The sequence below is a fragment of the Colius striatus genome, chromosome 3, assembly GCF_028858725.1.
Source record: "Colius striatus isolate bColStr4 chromosome 3, bColStr4.1.hap1, whole genome shotgun sequence".
Classification (NCBI taxonomy): Eukaryota; Metazoa; Chordata; class Aves; order Coliiformes; family Coliidae; genus Colius; species Colius striatus.
This window is the reverse complement of record NC_084761.1, coordinates 61,251,861-61,278,757: the sequence shown is the minus strand read 5'-3', so window position 1 is coordinate 61,278,757 and position 26,897 is coordinate 61,251,861. Positions and strand designations below refer to the sequence as shown.

Genomic DNA, 26,897 nt, shown 5'->3' with positions numbered 1-26,897 from the left:
GCAGCAAGGATAGCTGCTGAATTTTACGGAGTTCCTCAAGGACAAGGTATATTTGTACTTACTATCACTACTGCTTGGGGATTTTGTTCTTACTGGGTTTTTTTCCTGGCAATTACTTATCTATTAGCCTCATTTATATTCAGTTTGTTGAGTCATATGTGTGAATAATTTTTTTTCTGTAGTTCTTGCTATTTTTTTTTTTTACAAAATTATCTGAACAGAGTGTTGTTAGATTATTTAAGCTTTTTTTTTTTAGATTAATATTAAATTCAGAATAAAACTAAAGTTATGCAGCCAGTGTCCTGTTAGGAGAGGCCTATAGTTAAGACAGCTTGATTTAAGATTGTCACATACTTCCCAATCTAAGACAATTTTCCCTGTTGCTTCTAAGGTTCCCCACCTTATCCATGTGTGGTTGCAATTTTTCATGCTTGGCATGTGACTATTTTGCAATATTTCTAAGAATTACTTCTTGATTAAGTTACATTTTAATTTTAATAATTTATTTGAGATGATATAGTCCTTCTATACTTTGAATAAGTTAGTGTCTTGACATGGAAGCTGACTTACTGTTTGTCAGGGTGAAATCTGTGTGGAAACTCATCAAATTTTACCATGCCAAAAGCTCTTGTGAAAATTCCTTTTTCTATTTGCTCAAGCAGAACTTTATCAGAGCTGAGCACTACTGTTCCCCCAAGCTCACTTTGGTGAGCCAGTACCGTTTTCCTTCAATTCTTTTTTCTGGGTCACAGAATGCAGAAAACTCTCTCTTCTCAATTGTGGTATCCTAGTGCAGGACTGAGACACAATTTTGCCCAATTTGGGATATCTGCTGCCTTGCTTGTCTTATCGTTGTTTCTTGTGTTCTGGGATGATGTAAAGTTTGAGTTGTCTTGCCTCTTACCGCCTTCACCACACATCCCTAGGTACTGCGGATGAGAAGAAATAACCAGAGTTAAAAGCAAAGGAAAGAACTGTAGAAGTAAGCCTGAAATGGTTTTAGACCCCAAGATCTTCAGTCTTCAGTGCTGGGCCAAAAGCTAGACATTTTGTTTGTGTTTAGTTTTGCAATTGAGAAAGAGAGGCTTCCATCCTAAAGCGGGAATTAACTTGCTTCACAGAAGATAAACTTGAGGTGCATTTATATCATGTGTTCTCTGCACAATTTAGAGACAAAGTTCTGAAATCCAGGGGTTTTTTTACATCTACGTATGTTAATGACATCATCTGAACTGTTCCGCCTGTGTGTATGTGAGTATATATATGTACAGATAGATTTGAGGGGAGTAGGTATGTATTAGCTTCAGCAGGATGGGAAGGTCTGACTGTCTGTCCCACTGGCAGAAATAATTGCAGAGAATATGGTAGCCCTCACTTGAAATAAATATTTTTTTTGTCAGAAACTGCTGGTTAGCTCTGCAGGGGCTCATTTGGGAAAGACTGATGCAGATTCTGAGTAAAAAGACTGGGGGAAAAACTAAAGGGAAAGGAATAACATGAATTAGGTTGGAAAGTAAAATAGTCTCTACGATATTATCTACTGATGAATCCAGGAGAATTTAGTTTAGTCATTAATCAAATGTCTGAACTAGTACATCTAAATAAATGTATATTCAGTGTTCTAGTAGCTGGCCCACACAAAAGATGAAAGTCTGCTACACTTGCAGGTTACTGTTTTGTGCAGGTATCAGAGGTTTATACTGATTGAAAGGTAGAGTTTCAGGTTTTCTGCTTGGTTTACTAAAATAGTTGAAGAAACTATTTTTTGTTTAAACTGTACTTTTGTACTAAACTGTATAACTTGACACCTTTATGTCTTAAATTTTCACTGCCTAAGCACATTTTCAGCTCATGTTACATAATTGGTGCATCTAGCCATTTGGTGTGATTCACAGGACCAATCCTTGCTCCTTGGGATACAAATATTATTTTATCTTTTATTACTGTTTTCTATGCCTTTGTTTTATGTTTGTAGAAGGGGGCATGTTACCATCTCAAGTCACACCATGTTGTGGGATTTGGTTTGATTGTGTTCGTGCAATACAATACAGAGATACCTCAGTTGAGCTTACACAACATCATATAACAAAATAGCCTGTTCAAAGTAATACCTAGAAGATGTACAATAAGTAATGTGAAGCTACAACTTGAAACATTAAATGATAAAATTAAATACTGAATATCCCAATTAGGGATCTTGTTCTATGTATTTTCTTAAGCAACAGAGAAGCCTCTGCAGGAAGAAAAAAAACAAACCAGAAAATTAGCTTATCATTGCCTAATTTAAGTTTATAGTGTTTTAAGAAGTAATTTAAATTAGAGGAAATGTTAGTTTTCATTTTCTAGACTTAATGTGATTAAGAACTCTTAAAATTCTGTTAATGCTGGTATTTTCAGTCTGCTTGTAATAGCACAAAATTACTTTTTGCTATTATAATGGCTTGGCTAGGATAGAATGCTGTAATTCTAGAGAAGACAAGAGCCGTTGGAAATAATGTATGACTAGGCACAGGCATTATTTCATGTTTACTGAATTAAGCTCTTGAGTTAAAATAAGCCTTTCTTTTACATGGCCTGTATAACTGAGGACATTTTAGGTATTGAGCAGTAGTACTTGGTGGAACTCCTTTTATCAGACTGGAGGTGTATGAGTCAGTACAGGTTTTGAGGCCTATGGATCACACATTTCATGGCTAACTTCCTTTGGTTTGTGGCTTATTCTCTGTGAAATATAAGGAGACAGCTTTACCTTTCTGCCTACTATGATCTTATGGCTACATATTAGTGCTAAACCAATTCATACTCTGTTCCTTAATATTTCAGGAATTTTTTCTCTCCAGTTTGGATAGTCAGCAATCTGCTGTGTTATCTATCCTTTGGGTCTCATATGTATGTAAATAGCTGGATAGGGATAGCATCCCAATAATTAGAAATTGTTATACTGTGTATGTGGCATTGAAATCTGATTACTAGATCCATGTTCAGCATCAGCTAAGACCAGAAAAGTGCAAATAAAAGTCACATTAATTTCTTTATGGAGGTGATGTCTGACTAAAACTTTTCTTGTGTACAACTGAAAGGCACCTTCAGAGGCAACTCGGATGCTCTAGAATCAAATCACCTAGGTTATCTGGCAAATGTTCTGCTAACTTGCTTTTAGAACAGTTCCTAACAATGATTTCTGCAGTGTCCTTGTGCAACCAGTTTTTACTATTCTTATTACTAGAATGTGTCCCTTTTCCTCCAAGACCTACCTAAATATTTATTTCTGCAAAGTAAATGCATAAAATATGATGAAGGTATTTATGAGTTTTTCTCTATATATGAAAGTTAATCAGTTTAAAGGCCATGATTGTGAATCTTCTTACCTCTCCTGTTTTTGTCTTTTCTGGAATAAAGAAAAGAGCATTTAATTTAATCTGTCCTTCTAAGTCTTATTTTCTAGACCTGGAATTACTCTAGCCGCTCTCCTTTGGATTTCTGCCAGTTCATGTATGGTTCATGTGTGTCTTTACTGATGTCTAAATCCCTGTGTTACACAGAGTGCTCCAGCTGAGACTTTGCAACCAGCGTAACTACTAGTTGTATAAATGTGGAACAGTTCTGTCATGTGCCATAATATGACACCCTATGTAATACCTTCTGGAATTATGAGGGATTTGTTTTGGTGGGTTTTTATTTTTTTTTTTACAGTGGTAAAGTATTAAGGATACAGTCTGTAGCCTATAAACCCCACATTAAAAAAGAATCCCTGTACTATGTGTTTGCCTTTTCCTCTCTAAGTATAATATTTTGTACCAGCCTTCAGCTAACATTCTGCACTTCATATCAGACAATTTCTTTATTTTACTCGAGTCTATTTTGAACTGTTTCCCTCTGAGCACTTGCAGCAGCTGCAGTTTAGTATCATCTACTGATTTTGTAAGAAGAAATAAAATATGTTATCATCCACTGTATTAAAAAATGAATAGCACCAAATGCAGGACACAACTGCTGTCTTTTACATTGTTTAAAGTGAATTAAAGACCCGTGTCTTATCAAACTATGAGAACTGAATTATTTTTTCAGTGTAGACAGTAGTATTACTACCATAAATTAATTAAATGAATAAGGGTTCCAATCTATTATCAAGCTCCTATTTACTGGATTATTTTTAACTTTGGCACTAATTCTGTAAACACTAATGTACGCATTCTTGTTCCATTGAATTGCAAGGGACTGATAGTTGTTTAGAGCTAAGTGCTTTGCAATCAGGGACTATGTGTTGTAAATAGGTTAGGGTGCCTAGTTTTTCTTTTTTTTATTGTGTCGAAATGAACATGTATTTATTTATTATGTTAGAAAACTCAAAAATGTCAACATTTAATTACTTTCTTTCTTTATAGAAAAAGTCATAGGACGTGTATGTTTATTCCATTTTAAAATCCGGTGCCCTGCAACCTAGCCTACAAAAATGAACTTACTTATAAATTAACTTTGAGTATAATTAGCTTCTTAGCAAGATATCTGCAGTGACTGGTCTGCACAATAAGATTTCTTCTTTCATCGTATTTCCAGACCTGTGAGGAGTTTTTTATACTCAGCCTTTTTTGTACGACTGACGTCAGATACACTGGAGGATCAAAAGCAACTTTCAGACTCTTCTTACTATACCTACTAGCCAGTTGTATCTTGAAAGTGCTCTGTATATACAAGCGCTGAGTTAAAGCTTCAGCTAAGTCTTGCAGTTTGATTGCTTTAGGATGAGTTGGTAGCACTATGGTATGAAGGGATTTCAAAGTGTGTGTTTCTAATCTTAATTAATTGTCAAATTTTTTGGATCTAAGATAAAAACTACTGGCAAACACTGGTAAGCACTTGGTTTGTATTGAAGAGTACATATTTTGATAATACAGTTAACTTTATAGAAAGAGGTTTAGTTCCCATTCCTGAACTTTTTATAAGGCAAAAAAAGGGGTCTACTTTATCAAAATTAAACCTGATACTCAGTAACTATCAAAATACTTTCAGCTGCAAGCAAAAAGGCAATACAGAGGAGGTTGTTTATGACAGAATAATTTTGCAGCAGTTAATATGGCATAAATGACAAACAACTGGTCAGGTACTCATACAGACACCTGGAGTCTGATGCACAAGCTAAGTAGTTCTGACAACAACAAAAGCTTTTACTTTAATACCATAGTTTAAAATTATGTAAACTCTCTTTGAAAAATTTTTTGTAGAATATCACTTTATGCATAACTGTTCTATTTTTAAGCAATATTTTAAGTCACCTGAAAGTAGACTTTGTATCATAGTATTTATGTGTAGCTTCTCAAAATATACTATTTTTGCAGAACTGGAGAGATGACGATGCCCTGATAAGTTAAAACATAAAAAAAATCTACTCTGGAGTGAACACAGCAAGTTCTAAGCTACCCATCATTGCTTTATCTGCCTTGGCCAGGCATGGTAGGAATGCTCAGTTCACTAGTTATTTCTAGTTGCCCTAAATTGAGCCATCCATAGGATTGTGTTAGTTCAAGACTGGGGTCCCTATCTCCTTTCAGGATTACAAGGCTCATAAATAGTATGAAGCCTTCTGTTTCCTTCTTTTTCTTGTATGCTGAGAACTGCTTGGGTGCACCCAAGAAACCAGCCTGTTGCGCACAACTCATCAACAGGAAATAATGCTGTGTTTCACTGTTAGAGATCAACTGTTTGGAAAGCTTGGTTACATTTTCAACAGCAGTGAATAATCAGAGCAAAGTTTTCCTATTTTTTATTCTAACAAGTTGCAATTGATAATGTCACTCACCAACAGTTGTTAGGTAGGGAAGATAGGCATGAGGCATTTTCTCAACTTGCATTCCACGGAGATCACAGTTCTATTAATAAAAGCCATATAAGACCTCTACTAGCTTCCTGGATACAATAGAGATTCATTTAGCAATGATAGGAATATTGTATGGCATACCTATTCACCATACCGCTTGGTGTAAGGCACCACATTTAGCATTTGTTTTTCATATGCAGCATGTAGGCTAATGCTATAAAAATGCTTAAGATGGTGAGAATGTTCTTGTTTTAAAGTTCAGAAGTGAGGGGTTTTTTGATGGAGCTTATGACCTTCTCTTAGATGTTAAATAACTCACCTAGTATGAAAAATAACTGCCAAAGAAGAGTCATACTTCAAGAAGATACTTGCTTAGATTGAAGCAAATGATACCAGATATCAGCAAGATATAACAATTTCTCCTCTGAAAAACATAATCTACCTTAAAGAGATTTTGATGAGAGTTACATGATGCAAGTAGACTGGTGTGGCCAGAGCCCTGACCTATTTGCAGCAACAAAAAACCAAGCACATCTCTTGGCAAGCATTGACTCTTCCCTCACCTTAAAAAAAATCTGAGTCTGCAGTAACTTCTATTGAATATATCTGCTGGAGCCTATTTGAATGTTTAGTTCCCTGGAAGGAGCTGAGATAGCCTGTCATGTGGAATCTTTTATGGGTTTTTTACCTCCTATCTGTATGTCAAGACCTGCTTGAGAATAGCATTGCCACAAGCTCTTATTTTGTGCTCAGTATCGTTTATGTGTGCCTCCTTTAAATGTGTCTTTTCTAAACGTAGACCTTAACTTGTCACCAGCTTCAGTCCTATTGGCTTGCTTGATGTCTACCCTTTTAAGTTAACTTCCATGAAAATCCCAATGGATTTCTTTATTTTTCTGAATGAAATTATTAGTAAGCTTTTGAACTACAAACACATACAAAATGAAACATTATGAATTCTGATGTACCTTAAAAGCTGTTTTTTAAAAGGTCCATAGCAATAAAACTGAAAGATAATCCTGGAGCAATCTGCCTGCAAGGCCTTAAAGGCAACTGTTGTTAAAGCGAAGCCATTAGGATCCAGTACTGGATTGGGGCAAGCTCAAACGTATCATCTGCACTGCTCTTGTGGTGGTGGTGGGGCGAAAGGCAACAGAGGAAGACCAAAATAGCATAGCTCCCTGAAGGTGATGTTCCTTCCCTCAGCCATAGACTTGGTATGGCCATGGTTCTGCTGTTCACACTCTGGTCTTGTAGGGGATGTTCTCAAACATTGGCAATGCGAGCAAGTGGTGAGTGAACTTGTGCCAGAGTTGGATGATGATGGCTCCAGGGGAATGCATTACGTGCTTAAGTACTGAGTGAGCTCTGTTCACGATTGCAGCAATGCTGGCTGGTTGGTCATAAATCCATTGTGGCATGCTGCATCTGTTGCACTAGTGGATGTGACTCTTTGCAATGTCTAGAGCCTTTCTGGCATCATATATGATCTCTGTCTTTATGATTCCTCTGTCATGGTAACTGGCTGAATATTCATTCACTCTGTGGTGTTCTATACCACTCCCATGCCAACTACTGGTCTCATGCCTTGTGTCTTTCTTTGTCAATATCTGAAGCCCAGGCCTGCTTGGGAACTGGCTAGATTCATCAGTGTGACTGCTGTGATTTGTTTTACTTTAGCTTACATATTAGCAAATATTTTGTGTTACCACTGCCTGTCTGCATGAAGAGATCTGATGGGTACACATTGCAAATCCACAAGCCAAGAAATGTAGTAAATGTATTGTTGTTTCTTATTTGGCTTCTGTGAGGGCTGAGGCAGAGCCTTTATCCTATCAAAACTGTACACCTTTTCTCAATCTTCCATTCCAATTTGCGGCATCCAAGGATATAAAATCTCAGGGGAAGAAGAGGTAGGGAAGTTACCAGGCACTCATGCTGCTGCTACCTTAATAATAATTTGGATTTCCAGCTAAGAGACATCAATGATACTATATAAAGAGCAGGAGTGTGCATTACAAGATTTTTCAGTGCTTATTGTGGTGCAGAGAAATGTAATGATGTGGCTAAGTAATGGCTAGGTAAGTATTATTTGTATATCTGCTGGTGTTGGCAAGGTCTGGAAGACAGAGGACTGGCTGATGACACTTGGGTAAAGCCTAAGCTTCTGGTTGGCTGGTAATGACTTATAATATCATTGTCTTTACTATGAATGTCATGATTTTGTGTTGAGCTGTTTCTGGGAAGGGGTTGTAAAGATGACTCCTGTAAAAAGTTGCTTAAAACTCTCCTCAGCTCTGAGCCAGACCCATTTTGGGGCTGAGCCAATTAGGTGCCTCCACAATCACTTTTTAAGAAGAAGCCAGAAGAGGAGGGTGCTTCCTGTTCATTCCTGCTCTTCTTCCTTCTCTTCTGCCTGGTGGTGGTGCAAGGAGTTGGAAGAGAGAGAAGCGACCATGCAGACTCCAAGGTCAGCGAAGAAAGAGAGGAGGAGGTGTGCTGGAGCAGAGAACCCCCTGCATCCTGTGAAGAGGACTAGTGAAGCAGAGATTTGTTTGCAGGTCATAAAAGACCCTGTGCCAGGGCCAGTGACTGTGCCCAGAGAAGGCCAAGAATTTGTGGAAGGGCAGTGTTGCAGCAGAAGGTGCCCTGAATGCTGCTGGCAGAGGAGAGTCCCACACTGGAGGAGCTTTTGAGCAGAAGCTGTAGCTAGAAGAACTTACACCAGAGATATTTGTTACAGAGTGTGTCCTGTGGGAAGGACCCTGTATTGGAACAGGGGAAGAATGCCAAGAGTCGTCCTCCTCTGAGAAGACAGAAGCGGCAGAGCCCATCTGTGAGAGACTGACCACATCCCCCATTCCCTGCCTCACTGAGCTATTGAGAAGGGAGGAGGTAGAGATAGCGGGAGCAGTGAGCTGCGCCTGGGAAGAAAGGAGGGATGGGGGAAGGAGATCGTAAGGTGCTCATCATCCTGCTCTGCTTTTGCTTTTAATTCTGTTTCTTGTAGGTAGCAGAATAAACTTTCCTACTTTCCTCTCTAAGTCGAGTACTGGAGTCTGTTTTGCCCAGAACCATAATTGTCAGCGAGCCCTCCCTGCCCTTATCTCAATCCACAACAACCTTGCTTATCTTTTTACTCCCCATTTCGCTGGGACCTCTGCCATCCTAATGAGGGTGGGGGTGGATGGGGGACAGTGAGCAAGAGACTGTCATGGTGCTTCGTTGCTGGCTGGGCAAAACCAGGACAATGAAGTATGGCTTGATGCAAGAATATGGTTTTAAAAAAAATAATCTTCCAGTCCTTTCCCTGTTCTGCTGTTAGAGCTTTATCACTGTACTTTTATGTGTATTTAAGCTCCTTGGTGTTGAGCTGGCACTGCACGGTCTAACAGTGGCCACCGTGGCCTTTCAGGATGCCTCATCTAGATTATTGATAAAGATGTTAAACAAAACAGACTCCAACACTGAACCCTGGGTAACACCACTGGTGACTGCCTGCCAACTGTGTTTAACTCTGTTCCCCACCACACTCTGGGCCTGGCCATCCAGATAGTTTTCTACCCATCTCAGAATAGGTCCATCCAAGCCATGGGCTCTCCAGCAGGATGCTGTGGGAGACTGTGTCAAAGGCCTTACTAAAGTGCAGGAAGACCATGTCCGCAGCCACTAAACAGGTAATCCTGTTTTAGTAGGAGATCAAATTGATCAAACAGGACCTGCCCTTCATAAAGCCATGTTGGCTGGGCCTGAACCCTTCATTATCCTGTATGTGCCTCAGGATGACGGTCAGGATGATCTGTTCCATGACCTTTCCCAGCACCAAGGTCAGGCTGATAGGCCTGTAGTTCCCAGGATCCTCCTTCTGGCTCTTCTTGTAGATGTGGGTCAAATTCGCCATTTTCCAATGATGGAGAGTGGCTCAGTGAGCACTTCTGCCAGCTTCCTCAGCACCCTTGGGTGGATTCTGTCTGGCCTCATCAACTTGTGTGTATAGAGATGGAGCAGCAAGTCACACACCATCTCCGCTTGTACTAAGGTAGCTTCAGTCTGTCCCCTGTCCCTGTCTTCTGGTTCTAGTGGACAAGTGCCCAGAGAAGAGCTGTTTTTAGTATTGAAGACTGAGGCAAACAAGCCTTTTCCTCATCCTTGCTCACTAAGTTTCTCCCTTCATCCATTAAAGGGGGAAGATTCCCCTTAGGCCTCCTTTTCACACTAATATATTTGTAGAATCTTTTCTTATTGTCTTTTACAGTAGTGGCCAGCTTAACTTCTAGTTGAGCCTTGACCCTTCTAATTCGTTCTCTGAATAACCTCACCACAGCCTTGTAGTTCTCCTGGGTTGCCTGTCCTTTCTTCCAGAGATCATAGATTCTCTTTTTTCTCCTGAACTCCAGCAGAAGCTCCTTCTTTAGCCATAGTGGTCTGCTGTCCTGCCAGCTCACCTTCTTGCACATGGGGACAGTTTGATCCTGTATCTTTAAGATTTCCTTCTTAAGGAATGTCCAGCCTTCCTAGACTCCTTTGCCCTTCAGGACTGTCTCCCAGGGGACACTGTCTACCAGCTTCCTAAACACTTCAAAGTCTGCCCTGCAGAAATGCAAGGTGGCAGTTCTTCTGATCCCCCTCCTTGCTTCTCTGAGGATTGAGAACTCAATCATTTCATGATCATTTTGTCCTAGGCAACCTCCAACCACTACATTCCCTACCAGACCCTTTTTTTTTTTTGCAACCACCAGTTCCAGCAAGATGCCTTCCCTCATTGGCTCTCTCGGATACTGGCACTGGGATCCAGGGAGTCTATCATCTCTGCTTCATGGTTGTAATCTGTAGACCACATCAGCCGGAAGAGGAGGCAGTTTCTAGGAATTCAGTGTGGCAGGTTCCGTGTAGTCGATGTAACCTGCTGATAATTCTGGTCAGTCAATCTGAAAGTACAAATCAGTTTTGGACATGAGGTGTCTTATCAGTTGGCTTACTTGATGAAAGTTGCACACAAAATGCTGATCTGTGACATTTGAAAATACTGCAATTTTTATCCATTTTGTCCTAAGACAAATTGTTCTTACTGGAGTTCAGGCTGTATTGAGTTGGGCTGCATTGCATGTTGAAAGGTGTGAGGTTTTTTTCTGTTGTTTTTATTAACACATCTTTGTGTGTGTTATCAAAATGGCATCTTTATTGATATAAGAACAGTCTTCAAAATTGAAAGACATATCCATTGAAATGGAGGAACAGAAATTTCTTTCCATTTTCATTCCCACCTGTGAAGAATTGCTGCCCCTGTAAACTCAGAGCTATTTGCTGGTACAGAAATGTTGAAACTGTACTGACATTTCTTTTTATGAAAAGCTGGATAATAAAGATTGTGAAGAAAACCACGTGAAAGTTTCCTTTAACGGTTCTTCCCTTGGGTTATAAAAGTTGAATAGACCTAATTAGTAGTGAAATGCAATGGTTTATTTAAAGCTTGTCTACTAAATGAAGTCAGAATTCCAAACTCATCAGTTCCAGTTTCCTTACTCTCAGACTGTAGTGTCTTCCATTTCCTCTGGCTGCTTTTTTTGAAGGTAGCAGCATAGCTTCCAAGAGTTAACTACAATATAAATACCGTCCTTAATTGCTTGTGTGTCAAGGCGGGGAAAGTAATGGCCTACTGCTTTTTCTACGTAATTGGTTATCTACTTGGATTTCTGTTGTAGGCTTTCTGAAGAACAGAATCTGAGTACCAAGTCTAAGTAGTTTCAAATATTAATAGTTTTATTACCTAATAAAGTCGAGAGATACTGATTTTTATTTTGTAGCCAGTGTAACCCAGTGCTGACTTGAGGAAGATGGTATAGCCATTCCATGCCAGAGGTTGAAGTGAAATAGCAAGTTCTTCAATCTTACTCCACTGTATGTTCATCCCCTCTTTATATCAGTATGTCAAGTATATTTTTAATACATTTCCAGTTGATTTCTGATATTAGTCTAGCTTTCAAGTTTTTATTTTAATTTTTTTAAAAAGCGTTTATTTATCCTTTTAATAGGACCTTTTAGTGGCTTTTGCCTGGAGGTTAAATGGTTGTGCCTAGCATAATTTAGTGAAAAGATGCTTTTAGAGTCCTGAATAGTGGGATAAGCTTTGCCTTTTTTAAAGCATGAAAAAAGTGCATATTTTTACACATTGCATTCTGATGTTCTCCAAAGTATTCAAACTAATTTAATATTAATAATAATGAGTGGCAAGTTTCTATGTAATAGAGATGCTTTTCCTAGTACGCTTGCCTTGAAGGTGGCAGATTTTGGGGTAGCTCATTGCTTCCTAAGGGGTTCTCTGGATGGGAGTGAGCAGGTGCTGCTGCCTGTCCTGGAGGTTGTCCTCTCTGAAGCCACAACAGCTATCTGGTTTCCTTGTTCCTGGGAGTCACACCTCTGAGACTAGTAGCGAGGATGGGGACTGGAATATATGTGGAAAGCAAGTTGTATGAACTTCCGGGTTTTTACTATTCCTCTAGAAGGATTCAGCTTCATTCTCAGCTGACAACCTCACCCACAAAACTCCCACAAAAACATGTAGGTCTTGCCTTCCCAGCCCACTGTTGGTCCTTGTCCTGCTGTGCCAGATTCTTTCCTTGATCCTGATCCCTACCACCTTCTCCTGAAAGTCCTGGGATTCCATTCCAAATGGAAAGGAAGTGTAAAACAGAGATGAGCCTCAGAGCCATGGCAAGTACAGAAATTGTATTGTGCTATTTCTTACCTGGAGAATGATACTGATATTTTTCTGACAGAGACATGTATACACGTCTTTAGTAAGCTTTACTCTTAACTTGTCTTCCAGTACTTACTTGAAGAAAACACTACAATTTAACAAGTAATTTTAGTATTAAAGTGATACATTTATAACGTGCCCCTTTATAATGAGTCCTTTTGCAAAAGCTTGTTCAAGGCTTACTTGCAGACTCTGATTGTTGGATGTGTAGAAGTGTTTATTTCAATCTGTGAGAGATTCTGGTTCATTCAGCTAAATAAAACCTGAGGAAAATTACTTTATGAAAGCAGCATAATGTCTGGGAGAGTGCAGTTTTGTTCTCTTTTGGGAGAATAGCAAGTAGCTCACCTGCTTCTGTTCTGTAAAGAGTGTAATACCATTCTAGTAGGGCAGTTTTCATACGCTGTGATTTCAAGGTGAAAAGTACAGCTGCTCCTTCTTCTTGACTTTACCCTACCTAACTATAATCTTGCCTCTGATTTTCTCTTAAAGAAAAACAAGAGGGTTCTAGAAAGTTTCATTGAATACCTGTGTATTATTTCAACATTTTAAAGAATAATATTTTCTGAGGTACCTGAAGGGAGTAGTATTTGTGAAACCCAGAAATGTTAATTTCCTTTTAAAAAGTTAAAAATGGCTCATTTTTATATCAGTAGAAGAGGATAGTGAGGAAATACCAGGAAGAAGTGGCAGAGAGGTAAGGGTGGCACCTTCTGTTATTAGCACAGAGAAGTCAATGTCCTCTTTTGTCATGGATTTTTTTTGACCCTGCAGATTTCTATTGTATTATATTATCAACATGAAACATAGTAACAAACAAACAAAAAAAATCTACTACAAACTGGTTGCCTGTGTTATTATTTTTAAAAAATACTGACTTGTGCTTCTGACAAGACTCCAGCCCTACTTTCATAAGGGGATCAGACCTTCAAAATAACCATTGATTTTGGTAGTCAAACCATGATTTTATTTATTCAGGATGTAATTTTTAGTTGACATTTGTAGGATACCTTGTCCTCCATTTAAAAACAAACAAACACAAGTACCATAAGAAGAAAACCCAGAAGTGTTTCATGGTTTCATGGATTCTCCTAAATTTCAAACCTCTTTTAATGGCACGTTACAGATAAGAAAAGCCTGATGCAGTAATAAGTATTGTTTCTAATATTAAAAGAATTGCCATTCCAATAAAACAATTTTAGTTTTCTGGTTTAGGTTGCGTTTTATTCAAGCAACAAAATGCTGAATACTTTTGCTTTAAGGATCTGTTTCATTTTTGGTTAAATGGTAAAAAATTAACACCTTCTTTCCATTTAAATCATGTAAATAGTTAAGACTCATGCTGCAGCTAAGCTGATTCTTACTCTGTTTTAAAAATAGAAAATGCTAGAGCAGCCCTTCCCTTCCCCCACTATGTACTCACTAGTCCAAGCTAGTAAATGTTAGTGAATGGATTTCAGTGTTGTAGCCATTCTACAGTCAGTACAGCAAGATCCTTTGTGAAAAAGCAAAAGGAGGAAAAAAGGTATTAGAAATCCGTCTGTGGGTGTTCGTCAGACCAGAGTACCTGCACCAATGAGAGACAGGCTCTCCTCGAGAAACAAATGATGACAACAAACACGGCTGTTCAGAGGAGCCAGAATCTCCCCAAAAGACATCTAGAAAGTATAGGGGAGTGTCCTGCGAAACGAAAAGCGAGCTGGGGTATTCTGACCAGCCAAGGTTAGTATAGCAGCCATCTCAGAAACCAGGTACTGAAATATGCCAAGCTGACCCATTTTATGGTGTTCTAGCTCTAAACTGGTTTATTTTTATTATTTTTTTCCTAGCTGTAATATAAATGCCTGCTTTTGTCAGTGGTACTTGTCTTGCATGGGTTAACACAAGGATGTTGAATCTATTTTTGTTCTTTATACACTCTTATCAGCTGATCTAAAATACCTTTTCTTGTTTATCTGCCCTGTTTGTTTTATGCTAGTGTTTAAGGCTTGACTTACCCTGACTTTTGCTGTCCTGACACAAGGTAACTGGATACTGAAGGGTACTTGCTTACAACAGGGAACCTGGGCATGAAAGGAGGGGGAGGAGAAAACTTTACATATAACTTTATATGTAAAAATAATTTTATAGAAAGCTGAAATGGGAGGCAATGGAGGAACTACAGGTGACAGAATTATTGTCCTGTACTAAGATACTAAAGACAAAGATATAATTGTAAGGGTTTGCACAGAGAAATACTTGGGAGTTATTTAAGTTGTGGATGCTGACAATGAGGAAGAAACTCTATTATAAAATAAGCATCTGAAGGTCCCTTCCAACCCTTACCATTCTATGATTCTATGATTTAGGACTGCTATTGTCTGTGCCGTATTTTCCTAATTTTGTCATAAAACAAGTGTGTAAAAGGAAGCTTTGAATACTTGCAAGAGTCTAAGAAGAGTTTTTTTTAATGAGCTATCATAGTTCCAATTAATATTGACCATAAGTCTTAGAGTGAAGACAAAAAAGAAACAATGTGATATCAAATTAAAAACTGGAGATGTGAAAATATTCAAGGAAAGGAGGAGACGGGAAGGAGAGAGTTGATATATTGTGCATAAAATAGTTAATAATTTGCCATGTAAAATGTAGCTCTGTGTTACAGGAACCAGAGTTATTCCTAAAATTCCTTCATTAATTTCTAGTACTGCCAGTTTTAGAATTAAGCAATAATCAAGAATTTAGGCAAATAACAACGTAGCTTCCCAATTAACTGTTTGAATGCACTGGTACTGTATGGTTATATTTAATTAGTTTTAATAGGCAGTGTATCTTTTTCTCTCATGTTGTTCACTGCTTGGGCTAGGATTTCCTGATCTAGAGTAACTTTTATTGATGAACATTCCAGCAAGTTAGGTCAGTAGTTCCCAAAAACCTGGGACACTGAAAAGAAATTTTGAAAAAGTTTATCAGTGTTAGCATTCACCACTCCTTGATATGGGTCAGGGTTGGGCTTTTCTTGACATTTTTGTCAAGAAATAGCCACAGTTAGACAAGTTTTGAAATTTTCAAAATCACAGTATAAAATATGGAAAGTAAATTTTTCCAAAGAATCCATCTTAACATAGTCCAGCTACTTACAGCCTCTCCATGACTGCCAAAGTGGGTGTATATATTTATTGATGGACATCTTGAAGTACCGAGAGACTTCTGTCATGCTTGAGGCTTCTGGTTGTTGCAGTTCACTTGAACAACAGGTCTATCTAATATCAAATCTGAAGGAGGCTCTTTTCTTCCATCTCTGTTCCTAACCATGGTGGTATCCAAACCTGATGTTGTTATTCAGGCACCTTTTCAGAGCAAAGGAAGATAAAGTCATACTGCAATGCAGTATGTAATTAATCATGCAGATTGGAAAATGGACTAAAAGTGCCAAGGGGTATGGAGGTATTTCATGATAAGATTTGGTAGAAGAGTGAAAGGATTGAGAGTCAGGCTAGGAAAAAGTCATCGGCCTATTGGGTTGAGGGTCAATAACCAGGCTATTTTACCAAAATCTCCTGGATGTGGCAAAAATCTGCATACTTGGCCCAACTTTGCTGCTTGCCTGGGAACTACTTTTAAGGCTAAGAATCAGGCCATGTGTTGTGTTCATCTCGAACAAGTTGGGAAAATACTGAGAATTCTGAGTACAGCTTGGGGAAAACAGCTTGCAGTCTGGATTAAGGCTGCAACTACATGTGAGGAGCAAAATTATTCCAGAGTCCTCCAGAGTCTGAACTCAGCTCAGAATGTCTGTATACCTTTTCTGCCACCTTCTAGTTGGGAAGGCCGCTGAAAAAACCCCTTACTTTGTTTTAGTGACTCGTCCAAGGAATAGTAATAACAACCCAAGAATATTACCAGCTGCTCCATAGGCTCAAATCACTGACACGATTTTACACCTTGGTGCTCTAGCCATGGTACAGAGTTTGCAAGCTACTTTCACCTACAAGAATATCCAGGCAGTTGCTTGATCCTTCAGGAAGATGGGAAAAACCCAAACTGTGCATAAGCAATGGACAGGGGAGTTTGTTGCTGTGTTTTCATGTGACGGGAGAAGGGGCCTGACACGCTTCTTCCTGTGTGTGTGAGGCCCAGCACAGAGCCAGCAACAGCAGCTCATCATTACCATTCCCTTCATGTAGCATAACATTGCTTGTGCAGGGGACCAAGCGAGCTGTGTTTGGATATAGCTTTTGCAGTGTTTTGTTCAGGATTTTTAACTGAGTTTAAAATGTGACATGCTCATGTTTCTGTGTGAAATATATGTTAAATTGCAACACCAAAGCACTCAAAATTTAGGAATTGTTAAAAGTAACTTCACCTATGTCACACTGATTTGACCCTTTAACATAGTATAACCCAGTATTTGACAACACAGTCACATGCAGTACTTCTGCACAAAACCCCTGCTTGCTTCGATGTGCAAGATGAGTGATGTTCTGAGAACGCCTTAGGTTTATACTTAAAAAAAATACACCCTACACTTTCCTGTATGCTGCAAAGGTTAGAAGGCATGTAGTGAAAGGCAAGAAAAAAAGGTTAATGTTTTAATGTCCCTAAAAGCAAATTCTATTCTTGTCTCTGCTGTGGCACCTGTGTGTTTTAAGACCAATCATCTAACCTAAAAGTTTCTTGACTGATCATGGTTATTATTGTCTAAGGCTGACATTTCAGAAGCTCTCATAACCATAATTAAACCATGCTTTCAGTGTACACTTTAGTGCTTAAGTACTCTTAAAAAAAAGCCCACAATTAGATTTGGTTTATAATTTAGGCATTAAAACTCCGTCTTTTGTTCCCTTAGTTATAAAATATTATGAATGGATGATGTTATGAAGATAGATTCAGCAAGGATTTTGAAGTATTCTTTTGTTTTGGGAGAATACTGTGAAAAAGGCAATATAAAATTTACAGTGTTATTGTCAGTTTATAGTTTGGATGTCGTGTCATATGGAGAGAGACATCCAACTAAATATAGAGATACAAAAAGAATTTGAATGCTAATTCAGTGTATACAACAGTGGAATGACAAAACTACTGTCAGGTTATGTAATGTGGGTGCAACATGTGCAGAACTGTGTGGGAAAATTTTTGTATGATTTTCAAAGGTAGGAAACCGTTGGCATTTGTATTTGGAAAGAAATCTCCAAATTTTGAAAGCATACCTGATGATAAACACTGGAAAGAATATTGATTGGAAATAACTAAGATTTCATTTTTTGTATATGTGTGTTTCTATATTTATGTGCATATAATTGTTCATGATTATATGATTTTCAGTCAATGATAAGGAAGATTATCTGAAGTATTTAAATGAAGTATTTAAATGAAATACTACTTAAACTACATCTTATCTCTCAGACATATTTTAAGATCCTCTAGCTTAAATTACGATTCTTTTATAGTTCTTCAGTGTTGATTGCTGGAATTTAATTTGTTTAAAAAAAGTAGCTTCTGTTTTGCTGGTTGTACACTACAGATGCATTCCTTAACTTTTAAATCTTTAAGATTCTTTTCAATAGTTTTTAACATCAAATGTCAATAAAGTAGTTGAGACACTTCTTTAGCTTGGTAGGCCTTTAGACAAATAAGTAATTTTATAGTGCCAGAATAAAAATCAGTTAGAACTTAATTACAAATACAAAATATCAGGCAGTTTTAACAAATGGAGTGAAGTGAGGCTTGATTTTGGGACTAGAACATTACAGATTTTTTCTCTTATACTTACCAATCCTGTCTGTTGCTTCAGTTGCCACAAACTGAAACACTCAAAATACATCACAAATAATAAAAGGTAACAGTGGTGAGCTTAATGCATAGGAATTGTTATTTTTGCAGTGGCTACACCACTTTGCAAATTGTGTTTCATATATTCCAATAATGAACTGTGCCATGCTTCTATTGTCACTTCTTCTCTGATGATACTGCTGCTTCTGAGGACTGAGACATTACTAATTTACTTTTAAAGCAGTATTTTTCTAAATGCTGCACTCTGGTTTAAATCTTCTTCTAGAAAAATCAGTGAGAAGACTTTCATTAATTTCCAGTTCTCACAATCCAACTTTTTAATGTACCTTTTATACTCTGTGTTTTTGTTGTTTGGGTTGGTTGGTTTGTTTGAAAACTATGCAAATTTTTAGAAATAAAAAGGATGGGATGACTGGAGTTAATTACATTTAAATGAAAATATTTCTGCTTAGTATTTTACTATTGTGATCATAACTGCAGGAATGACTTACAGGTAATTGCATTTAGATGTAAAGGAGTGAAGTTGGTAGGAAAACATGAAGAAGAGAATTAATGACTTAGAAATGGATCAAATCTCCATTTAGGGGGATTGTCACTGCTGAGAATAGTTATCAAAACCCCAATTTAACAAGAATTGTTTAAAAGATAACTAAGGCAATAGTGAACTGAGGAAAGAAAAACACCATTTATTGTATGTATCAAATATTATTTGAAACATATTCAGCCTATTTTTGCTTATTTCTTTTCTATCATGAGTAAGTAGTAAAATAACATGCAAACACCACATTTGGCAGTGCTTCCCTTATAAATCTGTGTGCTAACACTTATTTTTGAGGATATAAAATTATGTGTCTTACTGCACGAAGTTAAAACCAGAGGAATGTGTCCTGCAATGCTTACACAGCTCAAGGTTCTCTTCATTTCCCTGTGAGTTTCTGTTGTGTTTAAATTACAGTTAACATGTCTTCAAAGGCAAATGCAAAGATGCTAGCACTTTGAAAAGTTATGTTAAAAAAGGGAATGCAAAAAATGAACAGAAAGAGACACGATCCTTTAGTGTAAGAAAAGAAACTGGCACCTTGTATAAGCTCATGTCTTCAAGATGTGTTTACTGAAGGGTGAAAGTTCATATTACAGTGAGCTGCTGATCTCCTTCCAAACATAGCTGGAGCGTATTGAGAACAGGCCCAACAGCAGGAACAGATTTTTCTATGTTTTCAATTTTTATTTTCCAGATTGAAAGAAATGAGTAGGATTTATAATTGCAATTGGTTGGAAGTGCCATGGGGAGATGGAGATTTAGGTATTGTATGATACTTTGCAATTCTTTTTCTTAACTTCGACTGTTAATACCCTGAATATGTTTGTTCTTTCTTGTAGGCTGCCAGAGAACTTGGAACTAGTGTGGCTTCTAAATATAGTTAGAGATACTTTGTATTCAGCATCTGTCAGAGAGGACATCAGTAGGGAATTAATGCATTAACAGTTTTGGAATACACTATGTTTGTTAATACCGCTGTTACAGACAACAATGAATGAAAAAAGAAGTTCTTGTTTATGTTCTTGTTTTCTAAGTGAGAGACATAGCAAGTTTGTAGATTAGCAAAAGGCAGCGATCTAGACAAAGAATTTAAGGCATCTTTGATAGTTTTTTTTTATACATATTTATTTTGAACATATTCTTATCCCTGTGGTATTCAGTGAGGAATTGCTATGTTTATTGATAAATCAGCTGGAATGTGGAAGTCTCTTTCCAAACTTGGTGAGCACAAAATACTTCTACAGCACTTTGCTTATAGATTTTATTTATAGTACAGAAGATGTAAGCATTTTGTATTTAATGGATTTGTCAGAAATAGCTAGCTGCTGGATGTCTCTACATGAAGACAGGGATATTAGGTGGGTCTAGGTGCAAAACAGGGCTCACAATGGGATCTGGCATCATTCGATTCTCAAATATCATTGGAGTAATGACATTGACAGACATTCTTCTGAGCAATCCAAGAAGGAAGGAAATGAAGGAAAGGTAGAAAACAAAAATGCTTTCAAATCCTACCTGCATCTTTTTTATGTTTTGACTTATACATGACTACAGAAAAGTCTGAAGTGTGAGGGTTTTAATGGGCACAAAAACCTCATAGCACAATTTTATTAGATGTTTTTCTATATAATAATTAAATGTCTTTTTGTTTGTCCCCTGCTGTTCTAGGAGTAGGAAAAACCATCAAGAAAGAGAAGTTCTCAAAGTTCTCATCTGTAGAGATGGGGACAAGATTTCAAAAACAGCCTCTAAATACAGCTTTTAATTATTTTGTAGTAATCTTTTGCAGCTGCTACCAGAGGAACTTAATGGATCTAATTCATTTGAGTTAGAGCAACTTGAGTGCTGGTTCATATACTACTAAAGAAAGAAAACATTGGTCAAAATTCTGGTAGTGTGATGGCACACATTCATCCTACAGTGGGATAAATATATTTCGGCATTCTGGGGTGACGGAGAAAATACTGATTTCTAAACTTAGTTTTTGTAGTATAATACCCCTTAAAATTTTACTTTCATTCACCAACACGTCTAGTAAACTGGAGGCTTTATCTCAATTTCTGTATCGTGCGCTGTTTTGTATACTTTTAACTGTGCTCTGGTTTCTTTTCAGGTTAAGCAGTCTTAATCCTTTTGGTCATTCTTCATGGGATTTGAGGGTGCTGTTCACTGCAACCAAAAGTTTATTTTCTGAAACAGGCTAGTGGGCTGAAGGGGTCCAGCAGGAAACAAAAACAGGGCTTATTTCCAGTGAGTAGTTACCTTAGAGCTTAGACCGATGATTGTCAGGGATTGAGCAATAGCTTTCTTATTTAAAAATTCACTGCCACGTCATCAACATGCAGTAAGTGGCCTTGCAGGCAAACCTAGTCCATTGCAAGGGACAAACTCAAACAGTTTACTCTGGAGATTCATCTGACATTGTTACCAGTTCATGATACTTAGCTAATTCCTTCTACATTTCTTTAGGGATTTTTGAGGGCTCAATAAAACCCACACAAGAGTCTCTATTAGCATTTTGCAGTTCCAGTGATTTTGTTCTCATAGGAATAAGTGTTAGTAATTAATAATATATTTTTAAGACCGTTTTTCCTTGACATAAGCTCTCAAAACTTTATTTTCACAATTCAAATAATAAATTGATATGAGCTATGCCTGCAACTCTGGCTGGCTGGAAGGGACCTGTCACTGGCCAGTGTTCTAGAGGAAAGGGCAGATTCTTCATCTGGAGCCATAGGATGACTCTAGGATCTGGGCTAAGACTTAAGGGGGCGTATGTGTAAGAAGGCAGGGTTTTTGTTGGGTTTTGGGCTTTTATTAATTTCCTTTTTTGGAGGTGCTAAGTAAAATAAATGCCAAACCTTTATATTAATCATATTTATTTCTAACTCTAATGGCATGTCAGTATAAGGACTTAGACTTAACATTCTAGTTCTACTATAGCTATTTTTAGTGTGATTCTCACTGTATTTCTTTCCTCGCATTTGTGTAGTAGCTGCAGATTAATTTCATCTTTCATGAGGATTCCTGTATTGATTTTCATATAGGTCAGCTTCTTCAAGACTTTTTCAGGAAGGTTTATGTCTGGTTTAAGCTCAAATATCAATTTGTTTAAGTCCATAAATTTCTATATGCCAGCTGCAAAAATAAGTTATGTGATTAATTTTTTAAAAACTGAATATTGCAAAAACAGAAGTGGAAAATATAGCAGTTAATTAATTTATTAAATCAGATTACTGAAATCAAGATATCAATATTGTGTTCTCTGTACCACATAATCATTTCTTAGACATTTACAGTTAATAATATAGCAGTTTTGTATAGAAACTGATCATTTGAAATACAGTCTTTAAAGAGAAAAAACTTAATTTAATAGGACAGATGACATAATTCTGTGCACTATATTTTCTGCTTTGCTCTATGCATTCCAAAATCCTTCTAATTCATATGGTTTACTCAATAAATGTTGTTATTACATAGGTTCTTGGGCAGATCGCTCACCTCTGCATGAGGCAGCCAGTCAAGGACGTCTTCTTTCTCTAAAGACTTTATTGTCACAGGTGAAGGCTGTGTTCTTAAAATTGCTTTCATTTTTAATGTTACTTAATTTCTCAGCATAGATTTTTAATGCAGATTGAGTACGCTTTGCTTTTTGCACTTTAATTTTTCAGAGCAATACACATTTAGGATTTTTTTAAATACGTCAAGATATAAGTTAATATTTAAACTAGTTGCTCTGTATGTTTTAAACACACCATTCCCACCTCCAATATTTACTAAAGCTGTATATAAATGTATATGGGTCTTTCCTTCTTGCATGGTCCACTGCTTCAAGCCCTCCAGTAAACAGAGCTAGTGAGGAAGATAGTTGCTGAGGGGAGGAATCATTGAAAGATTCTATTTTTTGCATAGTTGTGATTTAAAAGCTAAAAATTGTTAATAGCAAAGGGAGAGATTGTGAGCTGCTAAATTTTAACATTACAATATTGTCATATTAGCCACTACAATACTGAAAAATCACATTTAATGAAAGCTAATAGATGCAATTATTAGTTCTTAAGAATCAAACATCTAATGCAGATGATTTTATCAATCCAAGAAGTACTTTTGTTGCTAGAATGGCTTTAGACATTTCAGACCTTAAGTCAGACACTCATAGAATCACAGGACAGTTTATACTCAGGGCCTTGTTGAGCTTTAAGACCACCAAAGACCAGAGTGAAGATGCCCCAGCCTCTCTGGACCACTGTTGCAGGGTTTCACCATCCCCACAGTGAAATTTTTTTCTGCATAATTAATTGGAATTCACCATGTTCCAACTTATGTCTGTTGCCTTTTGTCCTATCACTGTGCATCTCAACAGTCTGTTTCCATCTTCTTTAAACCCTCTGTATCCTATTCTGATTTCTGATTTTAAAAAATGAGGCACTGGCAACTTACCTTTCATTCTGTTTTAAACATTGATTGATGGCAGACTCTTTTTATGCTCACTGAAGACTTATTTATTGAAAGTAGAGTTTTAAGCCTGTTAGAGTATTGTAAAGTATTCATTTGAACATTAGTGCGAGGAATTGACTCATAACAGCTTTTGTATGATCTTTATATGTCATCCATCTCTTGTTTAGGGGTACAATGTAGACACATTAACAATTGACCAAGTAACTCCACTTCATGAAGCCTGCCTGGGAGATCATGTAGGATGTGCAAGAATCCTTCTTGAAGCAGGAGCAAATGTAAGGGATGGTTTTGTTTATTTTTTATATATGAAGTCCAATGCTAACCTTGCCTTAACTGAGGAGATATTCCTTGATTTTTTTAATTTTCTTTTTTAATTGGTATTTCCCTCTGCTCACTGCATAGATTGCATTGATCTCATTTAAGTACAATAAGCTGCTATCTGAAAGCTAGCAAAGGAAAATTATGGGTCAAAGAAACATCATTAAAGAGATGTTAGGTTAAAAATACCAAAAAAACAAAACAAACACATAATTATATGCGTAAGAGTAGATCAAACAGACAAACAGTAACAGAGAAAACAGATGGGAGTTGGAGACACCAAGACAGAGTAGTGAACGGGACAGAATCTGCTAGCAGTATGTCACTGGTCTTACTTCTTTGAATTTCATTATATTATTTAAATGCATCCATCTCTTATACTTGTCACCACTTGCTTTGAGCATCTGGCAAGACGCTGTTCTCCAGAATGTTTGTTGTCACACTGTACCTGTGTGCTGTAATTCTTTGATTTGAGTACAAAAAAGCAGTCTGTCTTCAGTACTCCTGACACAGGCTGACTGTTACCCCAGAACAAAAATGGGACTTTACAGTCTACTTTCACTACAGTCTCTGGTGACATCAGAGTTCAAATGCCTAGTTTCCCAAATGTCATGGAAATATTCATTGTCCTTATAATTCAGGTTTGAGAACTGTGTTGAGTATCTCTGTGTTATTATAGAAAAGGAAAAAAAACCCATAAATGTTTCCAAAACCAACTCCTCTCCACTTCAGCTAGCACAAAGATTCTAAATCACAGAGTGGCAGGGGTTGGAAAGGACCTGCAAAGATCATCTAGTCCAATCCCCCTGCTAAAAATATACAACTGTAAATACTATAGGCAAAACTCTGAGAAAAAATTTCATTTTCCTATGTGAATTTTTTGAGTACTTTTAATTGTTTTGGTGGGTTTGGGTGGGGTGCAGGTGAGACGATAGGCCAGGATCCTCTCCTAATATCCATTCTCCTTCCTTTACTGTTATTAGCCATCACCAAATTGCCGAGTTTCTCCCCTCACTTTCTCACAATAGAAATATTTAGCTAACCAGTGAGGTGATGAGGTTGGTATTAAAACTGTGAAATATTACTGGATATTAAAACCACAAGAGAAAATGGCAAATAATCCTTACATTTAATATAGAGATTACATTCTTGACAGAGCTGTGGAGGGAAAGTCTCCATTATCCCATGAGCAGGCAAAGTGGAGATTTTCTATATCAATGAAACAAGATAAGTGTCCTGACTTTTGAAAAATATTTACTGCACAAATATTAACGTGTGCTCTTTAGTATTCCAGGTATATTTTGGGTTATTCAGCCTAGTTTAACTAAGAACCATAGTAAATTTCAACTGAGGGATGTGGTGAGAGGAAGGCAGTAACACAAGTACTGATCGGTTAACCCACATCATCCTAACGAGTAAATTTGTGGCTATTTTAATGCATTTTCTGTGTCCTGCTTAAAAAAAAAATGCACCTTTCTTTCACTTCTGTTCTTAAATAGCTTTAATATATTCCAGGTAAATGCTACAACGATTGATGGAGTGACACCTTTATTCAATGCCTGTTCGAGGGGCAGCGCAGCCTGCACTGAGCTCCTTCTAGAGTATGGTGCCAAAGCTCAGTGGGAGTCCTGTCTTCCATCACCAACCCATGAAGCAGCCAGCAGAGGTAAGAAGCTTCCTGCTGAACAAACACAGAGCAGTCGCCCAGCGCCTCAGCATTAAGAAATGTTTTTGGTTTTGGTGCTGACCAAACTCTGATGTGCTTTTGTACTGACAGGTCACAGTGAATGTCTGGAGGTACTGATATCCTGGGGTATAGATGTTGACCAAGACCTTCCTCACTTAGGAACACCTCTGTATGTAGCATGTGTTTCACAGCAGATCCACTGTATTCGAAAGCTTCTTTATGCAGGTATGTCATAACTGAAATAAAAATATTACTGGTTTGTAAAACAAGTATACTGTACTTGCCTTTGAAGTGAGCTGTGCTCCCTCTGTGAAACTGGAAACCCTGTTTGCAGGGCTCTACTAAATTTATTTTATGATGCATGTTTTCTTGTAATAGCTTACTATGTCTTCCATTTTTTTTTTTTTGTGTGTGTGGCATAGCAAGCATATGAGGGAAAAAGGAAGCAAGACCAATAAAAATGGATGCTCCAAATTTATAACACCTCCTACAGATTTGTAGATGTTTATTTTCCATAGGACCAATAAAGGTAAAAATCAGCTTTGAGAAAGGAATTTTATTTAGTTATCACTGAGCTTTCAACAGAACATTTTTAGCAATGTGGTCCCACCCTTTTTCATTCTGATTGATCTTTTGACAAGGAATAGAGGCTGAGTTGCAGAGAGAAGAGGCAAGGTCAAAGGTGATCCTAAATCTCACATTATTTAGTCAACGGGAAAGAGATGTTGGAGGCTCACTCTGCTTCAGCCCAGGGACACAACTGGCATAGATAAAGATTCATGTGCTGTGTTCCAGGTAATGACGTAGAGGACTTTAGTGTCCTGCAGCACAATGAATGAAAATGTATGTAAGAATAATTATGGACTTGCCATCCTCACACCAGAACTGTTTTGTCCAGTTTATTGCAGGTTACTTAGAACTTAAACAGTGAAGTTGTTTCTGGTTAAGTCAGTCTCCTTGTCTGATGAACTGTCCTGTGTAATTTTTATGTTTATGAACCGCAGAAGTCTAATTAGCATATTCTGGGACTCAGTTACATGTTACATATGTTAAAAACAGTGACGTGAGGACGTATTCCACATGCGGTGGGTGCCCTGAAGTACAAAGGGTGTGTAAGTTGAGAATCCAAGTAACTACTTCTGTCAGTCTCAATTTTTTTATATTTTATCAGTTTATGAGAATGTATTAAAAGCTGAAAAGCAAAGAAATAATGAAACAGGCAGCAGGATAATACTGTGGAAGTATTCTCAAATTATTAATACTGAGAACAGTGCAAATCCGATTGCTGGAGCTGTGAAATCAGGGATGAAAGTTGCTTCAGAAGCCCATTTTGGTCTCATAAGATCAGTAAAGCACTCTGAAAAAGGTCTGATTTTATATTCTTCTGCTAGAATAGTCTAGGAAAATGTGTTGAGGCAAACACAGTTTTAGGGGGACTAACAAATCACCTATAAGGGAAATTCTTCCATACTAGTTAGTTTTGGTTGACTAAGTTCTGCATGGATAATTTTCTTCTCAAATATGAATGCATTATTGCAGGTTAATTTAG

General features: G+C 37.5%; 1 protein-coding gene across 3 annotated transcripts in view; it reads left to right on the top strand.

The window, feature by feature from the left end:
- The window catches only part of ASB5 (ankyrin repeat and SOCS box containing 5), a 42,820-nt gene that overhangs the window by 13,670 nt on the left and 2,253 nt on the right, over positions 1–26,897 (top strand). For 2 of the 3 annotated variants that reach the window (XM_061993244.1, XM_061993245.1), the window contains 4 exons: positions 22,366–22,445; positions 23,511–23,618; positions 25,177–25,327; positions 25,439–25,573. In XM_061993244.1, the coding sequence (XP_061849228.1) occupies positions 22,366–22,445; positions 23,511–23,618; positions 25,177–25,327; positions 25,439–25,573 (474 nt within the window). Of the gene's footprint in view, positions 1–19,579; positions 19,648–22,365; positions 22,446–23,510; positions 23,619–25,176; positions 25,328–25,438; positions 25,574–26,897 lie in introns of all 3 variants that reach the window. The other variant, XM_061993243.1, reaches the window with a different exon arrangement.